Source organism: Camelus dromedarius, chromosome 9 (genome assembly GCF_036321535.1).
Source record: "Camelus dromedarius isolate mCamDro1 chromosome 9, mCamDro1.pat, whole genome shotgun sequence".
Taxonomy (NCBI): domain Eukaryota; kingdom Metazoa; phylum Chordata; class Mammalia; order Artiodactyla; family Camelidae; genus Camelus; species Camelus dromedarius.
Window position 1 is genome coordinate 31550697 of NC_087444.1, and position 12468 is coordinate 31563164.

General features: G+C 45.5%; 1 protein-coding gene across 1 annotated transcript in view; it reads left to right on the top strand.

Annotated features, from left to right (window-relative positions):
- Nucleotides 1–967: 967 nt before the first annotated feature.
- FA2H (fatty acid 2-hydroxylase) overlaps nucleotides 968–12468 on the top strand; it is a 47485-nt gene continuing 35984 nt past the window's right edge. Inside the window, exon 1 of the mRNA XM_010990161.3 lies at nucleotides 968–1293. Coding sequence (XP_010988463.3) covers nucleotides 1024–1293 — 270 coding nt within the window. The 5' untranslated portion in view covers nucleotides 968–1023. The remainder of the gene's footprint in view (nucleotides 1294–12468) is intronic.

Here is a 12468-nt window from a genome sequence, read left to right on the forward strand (position 1 = left end):
CCCCAGTAGGTTAGACTAGAGTGAGGCAATGGAGGCAGTCTCTTTGCACACAGAATTTAAGGGTGCACCAAGAAACTAAGTAATCAAGATAAAGAATACTTTAATGCAATATTTTAAAAATTCAAAACTAATGCCCCCCCCCCCCCAAATCCAGGATGAACAAAATACCAAAACTTAAAAGTGTTAAACACAAGATCCAACCTTTCACTTTTGCCAGCCTACCTCACTCGCCTCATTAGTCCTGGTTCCAGAAAAACTTTACTTACAAAATCAGGTGGTCAGCCCAGGCTATGGTTTGCCAATATTCCTGTTTTTAAAAATTATTTATTATCTACATTTTTATTGTGGCAAAATATACCCAGAATATAAAATTTATCATTTTAACCATTTAAAAATGTACAGTTCAGTGGCATTAAGCACATTCACATCGTTCTGTGTGCAACATGATTTTTAAAATATATTACATTAAAATATTATATATTGTGATTACTGAGTTTGGGGGCGCCAGAGGCCAGTGTCTCACTTGCCTTACTCTAGTCCTCACCCTGCCTCCCCCACTGTTCACCCGCTGCTGGAGCCTGAGAGGTGAAACTGCAAGTTTCTCCCATAAGGCGACAGCCGAAGAGTTGTTCCAGTGGCGATCAGGCCACCAAGGACGTCCGTCCAGACTGCCACCGGCGACAGGAAGGCTTGCTCCACCTGCATCTGCCCGCCCCCTTTGCTCTCCTGCTACACGTCTGTCAGGCGCGCTCTCTACCTACCCAGGGCCACCTGGCCGAGGGCCGGTATTGCCTGGCCCGCCCGCTTCGGGTCACCGGGATTCCTGCTGGCCAATGGGGAAGAGGGTCCCTCCGGGCACGGGCACGTCCAGCGGAGCGGCCAATGGGAGTGCAGCATGCAAATGAGCAGGTGCGGTGGCGGCTGGCCCATCCAGGCGGCCGCCGCCGAGGGAATGTTAGAGGCGCGCTGGGCGGCCGCCGAGCAGACGCCCGGGCTTCGAGCTGCGAGCTCTGGTCTCCCGCCATGGCCCCCGCTCCGCCGCCCGCCGCCTCCTTCTCAACCGCCGAGGTCCAGCGGCGCCTGGCGGCCGGCGCCTGCTGGGTACGCTGCGGGGCCCGCCTCTACGACCTCACCGGCTTCGTGCGGCACCACCCAGGGGGCGAGCAGCTGCTGAGGGCAAGGGCTGGCCAGGATGTTAGCGCCGACCTGGACGGGCCACCGCACCGGCACTCGGCCAACGCGCGCCTCTGGCTTGAGCAGTACTACGTGGGCGACCTGCAAGGAGACCCTCAGGTGCAGTGGGGAGTGGGGTCACACCCTCCCACTTCCCTCCCCCACCTCCAACTCTCCACTCCCCGCTCCCCCTCCCCCAGCTCTCTACCCCCCTCAAGCCCAGTTCACCTGCCCTCCGGGAGGACCCAAGGTGACAGCCTCCATCCTCACCTTCAATTTGCCTCTCTTTTCTTCAGGTTACAGGTCACTACCTGCCACTACCTCCCCCCAAGCTCCCCGCCCCCAAACAAGGAGTTTGACCTTCCTCTCCAGCATTTCCTCTGACCGTCTTCTGTCTGCTACTGCTCCCACCTTCCAAGATACTTCCTCCTTCCTACTTGTTTCTGTTACAGCCTGGGCCATCTGACAACTCGGATCACCTTTTCCCAGCCCCTCACACACCCAGTCTTTCCTTCCTGTTTCCCTTATCATTCTCTTCCTCTTCCCAACTACTCTTCCATTTCTGTTTGAATAATAGCTTCCAAGCTCACCTGTCCTCCCCTCACCATCTCACCTTACTCCTGCTTCCAAATGGCACAGATCAGTCACCCTTCTCAGCTAGCTTGCATTTCCTGGTCCCACCCTAGTCTTGTAGTAGTGCTTTCCCTGTGAGTGGAGGGGTTTGGGCAGTGTCTTGGGTGGCCCATGTCAGATACCCCTTTATTCCTTGTCTCGCATGCTGGCTTGGGTGTCCAGAAGAGCCACATGACAAGGGTAAGCCAGTTTTGTTGGGGAGAAGGGAGTTGTACTTTGAGCTGCGTGCTGCTGTGCACTGCAGGCTCATTATGATATTTAAGCCTCTGACTGATCGTGGGAAAGGTTTTGTAATGCTTATTTCAGGATATGGAAACCGAGGCTCAAGGAGGCTCTGTAATTTGTCTGAGGTTACACAGCTATTCTGAGGAAAAGTCAAGTGTATCTGACTCCAAAATCAATGCTGTCTCCATTTCAAGGATCTCTGAGCATGGGAGATGGCCCTATCTATAGGGCTCCAGGTAGCCTTGGGCCAGAGGCAATCAACTCTTTGGGCCTTCCCCAGGCCCAGCTGTAGGACTGGTGACAGCAGGCCATCAAGCTTGGACATAAACCAAGAGTTGTTCCCTGCTTCTAGCTCTTGCTTTCAAGATGGTCCTAGCAAGTGCTTTTAGGTCTTTGGATGAAAGGACTTGCCTGTCACTGTTTCAGGTGGCTCCTCACTGGGCCATCTTGCCTAATTCTTAAATCGTTTATCCACTCACTCACTTGGTCCCTTAATGATTGGCAGCACTGAGCTGGGCACTGAGGAGGTACCAATGGACAAAATCGATATGGTCTTCATGGACCTAACAGGCTGATGAGGGAACCTACTAACTGCACAGTAATTCTTCAGTTACCCGGTGCTATCAGAGGATGAATCTGGACAAGAGGGGTTCATAGAGAGCTTTCTGGAGAAAGTGACATTTACATTCGGAGCTAATCAACTGATAGGGCTTTAGCCAGGTGACATGTGGTGAGAAGATTCCAGATAGAGGGAACAGACTGTGTGAATGCTCTGAAAGGACTTGGCATAGTCAAGGGACAAAAATAAAAAACCAATGTGACTAGAGGCTGGTGGGGAAGGAAATGAAAATGGAAGGAGGCTGGAGATCAGCCGGCGCCGCAGCATGCAGGGCCTGCCAGGCTACAGTCAGGATTTGGGACTTGATGCTAAGAACAACGGGAAGCCAGGGAACGGATTTGAGCAGGGGTGTGGCGTGGTCAGATTTGCATCTGTGGAAGAGCACCCTCCCTGTACTGCTGAGAAGGAGTGGAGGCGGCCCAAGGGGCATGATAAGACCAGGCAGGAGGCTAGCCCATAGCCCAGGTGAGAGGTAACGGTGGTGGTGACCAAGGGGACGGAAGGTTGAATGTGGGAGATTTCATAGGTAAAGTGCCAGGACTCAGCATTCTGCAATGGGACCCCAGTGTAATTTTGGAAGCTGATGTTTGGTGTCAGGTCATGCTGAAGGGGCAGACGGTTTAGCTGTAGATATCACTGAAGCTGAGTGCAGGAAATGAGAGGTGGGGGCTGGAATACTAGAGACTTCAGGCTTGTGATGGCTCATAGGACCTTCCTGCGTTGTAACTGTGTCCTATAAACAGGAGCCTTAGGTGTGGTTTCTCCTCCCAGCATCTGGCCAGCTGCCCTGGATGCTCCACCTCCCAGCTCTGTTGACCACCCAGCACTGTGGTTTGATTTGGCTCTGTTTTGCTTGGTCTTAGCTTACCCTCAGAGAACACTGAGTCTAAATTGCTTTCCTACCCCTGCACTCACCTGTTACCCCACGTGTCCTAGTGTGGCCAAGTTTCAGGCATCCTTATATCTGGGCCCCAACCTGAGGATGTCAGAAAAAAAACTAAAAACTAACCCCACAGTTAAAACCCAAGGCCCTAACTTGACCAATGGCCATAGTCACCCAGTACTCCAGTTGCTTGTCAGCTTCTGTCTGCAGATTTCTATTCTAGGAATGAGTGTAGGGTGGCCTTTATGTTGGGAGACAGATGTAGTCAGAGGAGAAATCTGGAGGGAAGTATCCTTTCAGAGAGAAGCCCTCTTCTTAAGACCTGAATGGAGATAAGACATTGCTGTTCTTCTCTCTAGTTAGGCCCTTAGTTAGCAGCTCCCATGCCGCCTTCTCCACCTCCTTCCTCTCCTCCTGCTGGACCAGAAGGCTGACACTGTTGAGGTTAGAACCGGACTCCAGTAATGTGAGGACCAGGAGGGGCGTTGATGAGGAAGGGGAGTGTCATTAACCAGTTTTGTTTGCGGCTCCTGTCCTAGCGCTGCCCCTCCTCAAGTCCCTCGTGGGGAGAGTGGGGAGCCTGTGGGAGCTCTGCCTTGAAACCCCAGGGATCTGGCCCAGCCCCTTTGGTTTTCCCTATTCCCCACTTTGCCATACCCCCTGTGTACACACTTACACACACATTCACACTCACACGAAAGCACACATACATGAAACAAGTCAAACTTGTTTGAACCAACATACTGTGAAGACGAGACAAGGTCTGTTGTAGCCTTGGACTTGAGGAAGTCACGATGCCTGCCTTGAGCAAGGGAATCAGTGATGGCTGAGCAGGAAAGCCAGGCCCTCTTCCCACCCAGCGCTCAGGGCTCCTCACTCCAAGCTCAGTTGTTAGTGGGGCATGAAGTCTTTTGATTGAGTGGCAACCAGCTTTTTTTTTCTTTTTCTTTTTTCTTTTTTTTTAAGAAATAGGAAAGGAAAGAACTTTGGGTCCAAACCTCCTTCCAAGCCTGTAGATACTGTTTCTCAGACTTAGGTCATCCTTGAGTCACTGTCCCAGGTTTTTTCCAAACTGGCATACCATTTGAGCTATTTAATATATATGCTTAAGTGAACTCACTTTTTATTTTACCATTTACTCACCCTAGGCAATGATATGAGTGAAATCACAGGTTTTACATGCTCTTTAAAAATAAATACAGAGCTATTAAAAGAAATGCTCCTTCTCCTATCCCCTAAAATCACCTTGGGCACCATCAGTGGAGTAAATATCACACTTTGGAAGACATAAGAAGCAGAGCTTCTTAACCCTGGTATTCTGTGGATCATCTTCTGGGATTGATGAAAGATGAAAATTGTGCATTTTTTTCTGGTGAGAGAGCTATAACTTTCATTGCAGTCCAACTGAAATTCTTTCCTCACTCCAAACCTGCCACCAAGAGGAAAATAACTGTGAAAGGACAGCTCATACTTCCCCCATCTCACCCACTCAGACCTCAGGAGGTCCTCCTGTGGGCAGACATCTGACCACGCCCCTGGAGAAGAGCCCTCTGTTTGAGAAGACCCTGGTGGGAGGCAAGCCTTCGCTCCCCGGCCAGTGTTGCTAGGATAACCCTGGTGTCTGCATAACTCTGGGTGCCAAGTCCTGATCCCACAAGGTGTCTCTATCTCTGAGTGGCAGGCAAGTCCACAGATTCCGCAGCGTGTGGTTCTGCCAGGCTTTCGGGTCTGGCTACACAGAGCTTCAGGGCTTGAGTGATTAAAGAGGGATGGATCATAGGGAGGAGATGTAAGTGCAGGAAGAGTCAGGGTTCCCACCCCACCCCAGGCTCTGGAACAGCCTGAGCAAAGACCAGCTCGGAATGCCAGCCTGAACTGAGAATTCAGGTACAAGCTGATGTTTGGGGAACTTGCCAAACTGCCCCTGCCTGCAGAGCGGAGTGGCTCTGAGAAGTCTGCTTACTGAATGGGGTGGAGATCTGCTTAGCCTACAAGAGGGCCTCCTCACTGGGCCTGCCTGGTCAGTCAGCAGCCACTGTGGTTTGCCATCTGCCAAGGACTTCTGGGCTCTGCCTGCTGTGGTCCCAGACAAGTCTCACCTGGGGGATGGAGCTAGGGCCAGCTGGCAGAGGGCCAGGACACTGTGGTCCCGTGTGACACCGGATGAACACAGGCTCTAGGGTGCTCCCTGGGGTTACCCCAGCATTCAGTGAATAAAGGGGCTTGGAGACCCCAACTAGGGGGAAGGTCGGAAATTAGGACTCTCTGGGGGAGATATGAAGAAACAGATAGGAATCCCTGAGAGTAATCATTTCTGGAACCATTCCTGGGAAAGAACCCAAATTGATGCCTGAGCAACATCCTTCCTCCCTCCCTCCCTTCCTTTCTCCCTCCCTTCCTTCCTTTCTTTCTTCCTCCCTCCCTTCCTTCCTCCCTCCCTCTCTCTTTCTGAAACTGCCCTGAATGGTGTTGTCAGGACCTTCACCTCATTAAAGCCTGTAGTCAGTTCTCACATTAACTCACCCAGCTCAGCAGCAACTCCTGACACGATGATCACTGCCCCTGCTCCTTGATACACTGTCTTCACGGGGCTTCCGGACACCATACCCCTTTGGTTTTCCACCTGCATTCATTTTCTATTGCTGCTATAACAAATTACTGCAAACACCGGGGTGTAAAGCAACACAGATGTATTCACTTACCGTTCTGGAGGTCAGAAGTCAGAAATGAATTGGCAGGGCAGCCTTCCTTCTGGAGGCTCTAGGGGAGAATCTGTTTCCTTGCCTTCTCCAGCTTTTAGCCAGTGCCTGCGTTCCTTGGCTCCTGGCCCCCAGCCAGCAGTCACATTGCTCTGACCTCTGCTTTCCTGCCACTTCTGGTTCTCTCTCTCTGATTCTCCTGCCTCCATCTTTCACTTATAAGGACACTTCTGATTACACTGAGCCCACCTGGATAATCCAGGACCATCTCCTCATCTCAGAGTTTTTAATTTAATCACATCTGCAGAATCCTTTTTGCCACGTCAGGTAACATAGTCACAGGTTCCAGGTACTGGAAGGTAGATTTGGGGAAGGGGGTGCCTTATCCCGCCTTCTTCACCCCTTGTTCCCCTGGTTGTTACTTCTGAGTCTCTACTGCTAGTTTCTCTTGCTCCTCATTTGCTAGAAAGTGCACAAACTTAAATGGAATCACAGATGTGTGCTCTGCTGTACAGCTTTTCACTCAGTACTACGTCTGGGAGATAATCTGTGTTTTTCTCACTCTTAACAGCAGCTATGTCCATTGCTTGCTCTGACCTACGGAATCCAGAGGCCGTAGATGGGAAACGGGGAATAACTGGAGAAGGCAGAACTGGTGGTTTGGACAGACCCCACGCCGATCCTCATGAGCCTCCTTAGTCTTCCTTCGGGAACATCTACCCACTACTACCCTAGTTTGGCCAGAGCCCCATTATCCTGGTTATTGCAACAGTCTCCTGGGCAGGTCTCTCCCTGCTAATGCCTCCTGTAGCCCATTGCCTGGGAGCCTTTCCTAAGAGCACTTGGTTATGTTACAACGGTTTTCCTAAATCTTCAGTGGCTCCCAATTGCGGCATCCTTTATATCCAGCTCAAGCACTATTCCTTCTACAGAGATTCTCCTCACCTCCCCATCCAGAATTGGTTTTTTCCTTCTTCCAGACTCTCAGAGCACTTGGCCTATACCTACATTACAGCATTCATAATTTTCTTCCTTATTCACTGTATTTTCACAAGTGTCTTATCTTCTCTACTCAACTGTAAACTCTGTGAAGACTGGAATTGTCTGATTCATCTGGGTTTCCCTAGGAGACACTAGCACACTGGTGCATGCCAACAGGAAGTCATAAATGTCTGAATAAATGAGTGAATGTGCTTGGAAAACTGAGATGTGTGCTGAGTTTAAAAGGAAACTGGTAATATTAGCGCACACAAGATACTTCAAGCAGTAAAATGTAAAAAAAAAAAAACAAAACAAAAAACTTCTCTCCAGTTTTTTCTTTGTTAGCTAAAAGGGTTGGGAGTTGATGGAAAGGATGGAGGACTATCAAATGAGTCACTCATTTCTGCCTTTGCCCTCAGTTATTCATAGTCAGAAAGAGTTGGCAAAACATCTTCCACGCCAGGCTACTGCCATTCACCTTTGCCCCTGAGTCTCTGAAAGAGTAGACATGAAAGTAACCATAGAAAATGTCAATTGAGAGCCCTCATTGCTCTCAGGGCTGTGACCCGTCCCCATGTGTCTGTAAATGTCTGGACGATGTGAATAGGCAGGACCTAGGTTCCCTGGATTTTTAGGGGTTTTTTTTTTTTTTTTCCATGCAAAATTCTCTAGCTGGTAGTCTCTGAACAGTGATCCTCAATCTTCTCTAATTGCTGCTTATCTAAGATGGGCGATGACTCTGACATCTCTCTCTCCATTTGTTCTTGCCCTCCGGGGGAAAACAAGCTCAGTCATAATAACATTAGAGAGTGACGAACTTGATACTAGCAACACTCATAAAGTTTATCAACGAGAAATATTCAGAGTTGTTGTTGTGAAGCATTGCCCTAAAACATAGTTATTCAAATACTTTGTTTTCTTACCTTCATAGTATATTGCAAGGTGTTTATTTTTTCCTCTATATCTACTTCTTTTTTTTTATACAATTTTTAAAGATTGCTTTGCATTTACCAGTATTACAAAATATTGGATATATTCCCTGTGTTGTACAATAGCTTATTTTATATATAATAGTTTGTACTCTTAATCCCCTACCCCTGTACTGCCCTCCCCCCCACCCCTGGTAGCCACGAGTTTGTTCTCTGTACCTATGACTCTGCTTCTCTTTTGTTATATCCAGTAGTTTGTTTTATTGCAAGGTGTTTAAGTAGTGGTACCAGGTAAGCAAATCTGGGAGGATTTGTTTTAACATATTTGAACTGCGATGCATACAGAATGTTTTAAGGTCTTGTAATAGGAAAACTAGTAGCCAAAAATTCCACTGATGCAAGTACGTGTGGCTACACACTTAGAATGAACCGTACAATCTGTGACAAATTTGGCTGATGATTACCTAAGTGAATTAGTCATAATTTCTCCTTTAGAAAAAATAGAATTTAAAAGGAGTAGAATGCTAGTTCTGCACATTCCTCTGTGCTCAGTAGAAGCTTTTCAACATAGCTTAGCCCTGTGTGATGCTCTGGTTTCCCACTGGAAAATGGAATAGGAGTTTTTAGGCATCTCTAATAATGGCTAGTTTTGTTTTATAAATGCCAAATGTTAGTAGTCCATAATAACCCACTTAGTTGCTAGTAAATAGCCCCTAGTCTTATGTTATAATGAAAGTCTATGAAATGAGCATCATTTATCCACAAAGATCAAAGAAAGTTCTCAAATTTTTAAGTCATTTTAAGGCTCACACTTGGAGACTGGCTGCCATGAGGAATGAGAGGTTACATTTGGCTGAATATGGCTTCCACAATCCTGTATACCCCTCAAGCCAGGGAAAAGGCCAGACCAACCCAATTTTGCAGTTGCTTCCTCTTGTCCCAGGCAAGACCCTTTGCAGTGCCAAGGGTAATAGCTTATGCAGATTGGAGGCAGGGTGCTGTGAAAATTCAGTTGTTCCTTGAACCTGAGTAGGAAAGTCCCTGACTCCTAGGGTTAAAGATCACTTAAAGTGAATCTACTTTAAATGAAGACCAAAATTTCATAGAAAATGGGGCAAGGGGTTGGGAGAGAGAAATTGATTATCTTTAGAGATGAAACTAAAAAGTTTTTTTTTCAGTTTATTTTAATCTGACAGCAAAATTAAGGTAGCACTTGCTAAGCTGATTCTTAAGTTGAGCAAATAATAAATTAAGTAGTGGTGTTTTTGCACACATGCGGTTTTTCTGACAAAACGTATGAAAGCACAGTGTGACATTATAAACTTTGCATTGGCTATTCACAGCATGACCATAAAGAGGGTCATTTTAGCAAGATGGGTAATGGATCTCTCTTAAGCCTTTGTTAAACAAGTCATTTTCTTTTTATTTTTAACTTTTTAGGGAGAAGGTAACTAGATTTTTAAGTTTATTTTTAGTGGAGGTACTGAGGATTGAACCCAGGACCTCATGCATGCTAAGTATGCATTCCACCACTGAGCAATACCCTCCCCACAAATCATTCTCTTTTGAAGGGCCTCATCCTTTGTTGATTGCCTGTGTTTAAGTGTTAAACGTCCTACCTAACTTTGCCAGCTCCTTATTTGGCAATAGAGTTGTAACTAAAACAGTTTTCTATCACTTTCATTGACTTCATGAAATTTTCTAAGTTTTTGCATTGATTTTCAACCTCACTTTGCAATCAGCTTGTTTTATTACACTGTATATTCTCAGATGATAGTAACCCCAACCATCACTTTATCCCTCCTTTTCTGTCCTCATAATTACACACAAACATAGTTCATACAAAAATTTAAATAGTTGAAAGGAGTGTGCAAAAAAAAAATTGAGTGCCCCTCCCAGCCCAGTCCCTGTGTAAACACTATCAACAATTTCATATGCAGCCTCAAAAACACTTATATCACTCTATTTCCCACATGAAGGAGTCACATAAGACCCACTGCTTGGCAACTTGCTGCTTTTTTTCACCTAATAACATATTTTGTACTTCCTTCCATGTCAGCAGTAAAGGTTTGCTGCATTCTTTTAAATAGCAATCCCTACTGATTTTTTTTTCTATTCTATCAGTGCTGCAAGTAGCAACCTTACATAATCATTTTGTACACATGTGTAAATAAATTTGTCACTTTGAGTCGTGGATTTGAAATTTCTGGATCAAAATGATAACCATTTTGTATTTTGAGTGGATACTGCCAGATTGCCCTCTAAAAAGGTTGTACCAATTTAAACTCCCTCCCAAAGTATGTAAGAATGCCTGTTTCTTCACACCCTCACCAATGCTATGTATTCCCAGTATTTTTAATCTTTGCCAATAGCTAAAAACAATTGCTCCCTGTCTAAGTTTTCATTCACATGAAGTATGAGAGAGTAAACATCTTTTCATACATTTCTAAATTATTTGCACCTTTTTGGTAAACTGCCTGTTTGGATTCTTTGTCCATCTTTTTGTTGGATAGTTGATCTTTTTCTTACTGATTTGCATCACTCCTTATCTATAAAGAATATTAGCCCATTTCCCATTGTGCATATTACTATTTGTCTTCTAGTTCTCATGTGTCTTTTGGCTTGTTTAATGGTTTTTTCTCCATTGAAATCCTTAAATTTACATGTAGTAAAATATATCGTTTTATCATTCTTAGAAAGACTATGTCTATATTATGACTTTATACATAAAAGCAAAAATATTTTAGTATTCTGCTCATTGTTCTTATGCTTAATGTTTCTGTTGTTGTTTGTTTTTGCTAAAATGATTTATCTACCTGAAATATCCCCCCTTTTTTTGTATAAAGAATAAACTAGAGATTATTTTAAATTTATATTTTTCCAAATGACCAACTGGTTATCCCAGTAGATTATGGAATAATATATCTTTTCCCACTGATTAAAATTTAAAAAACACCTTTATCACGCATCAATCATTCACAGATATATTTTGGTCTATTCTTGGACTCTATTCTATACTAATGAGATCACTCATTTTTTAATTAAGTTTTAACCATTAGGTTTTTTTTTTTCTCCCTTTTCTCCTTCTGTTCTATTCTAGCCAGCATTCTGCTCCCACCAGCTCCAGCAGAGAAAGCAAAGGACACGGGCCATGCTGGCCTTGGGGAAACAAGTCAAGTCTGACTTTCAGGAGCTGTGGCTGTCCAGCCTGCCCTGACCCCGCGGTCATTTGGCTGGAGTAGGGAGGAAGCAGCTCAGAGAAGCCCATACAGGCTCTAGACCCCAGTCTGCAAGCCTGTGGGGAAGTGGTGTGGTGGTGGTGGTGCACCATGGGTGTACAAGTGGTTGCGGAGTGGTAGTGATTTCAGCAGGGAAGGCAGGGATTGGAAAGGGTGTGAAGGAAGCAGCCTTGCTGCTGGAACTAGCCTAGGGGGTTGGGTGGTCCTATGTACCTTTCCTGCACTGTGTTCACAGCCTGTGGTTGGAGGAGGGACCTACAGGTCCCTGTGTGTGGGAACAGCCAGAGGCCAGGACAGCTGGGAGGGAGCCATGTCTGTTGGCAGGGAACCTGGTGCCTCTCAAAGTCCTGTAAATCTAAAACTTCTTGTTCCTCTGGTCAAGAGAACTGGATACCTCTCCACCTTCCTTTCATCAAAATCAAATGAGGAGCTTATAAAAATAGATTCCTGGGACTTTCTGGGATGATGGAAATGTTCTACATCTTGATGTGAGCATTGGCTACAAGGAGAAATAGAACTGTCAAAACATATCAAACAATACACTTAAGACTGGTAATTTTTTACCATATGAAGTTTATACCCAAAATTTTAAAAGAGGTAAATAAATTTAACACATATTTAGCAATTGCTTCTAAGGATATGACCTCATGATTGCAACAGTGAGACATTGGTGTATAGCAGCCTTTAAAACTTGCTTTTAAAAAGAAATAGTGGACTATGAATGGTAGGATATAGGTAGTAGTGATAAAGGTATTCACAGTGAGATTCTTTCACCTTGGCTGTATGTTTAAATTTTTTTTGAAGAAAATGTTGGAAAAATACTGAGTAGTTACACTGGACATCACTCACAAATATGTTCTTAAAGTATGAGTGGGAAAATAAAAAAGTAATAGCATATGAATGGTTACATGCAGCAAGACATCATACTTCTAGGGCTACTATATTAGTTTCCTAGAGCAGTAACAAAGTACCACAAACTGGGTACTTAAAACAACAGAAACTTATGCTTACAGTTCTAGATGCTAGAAGTCTGAAATCAAGTTGTTGACAAGGTTGGTTCCTTCTGGAGGCACTAAGGGAGAGTCTG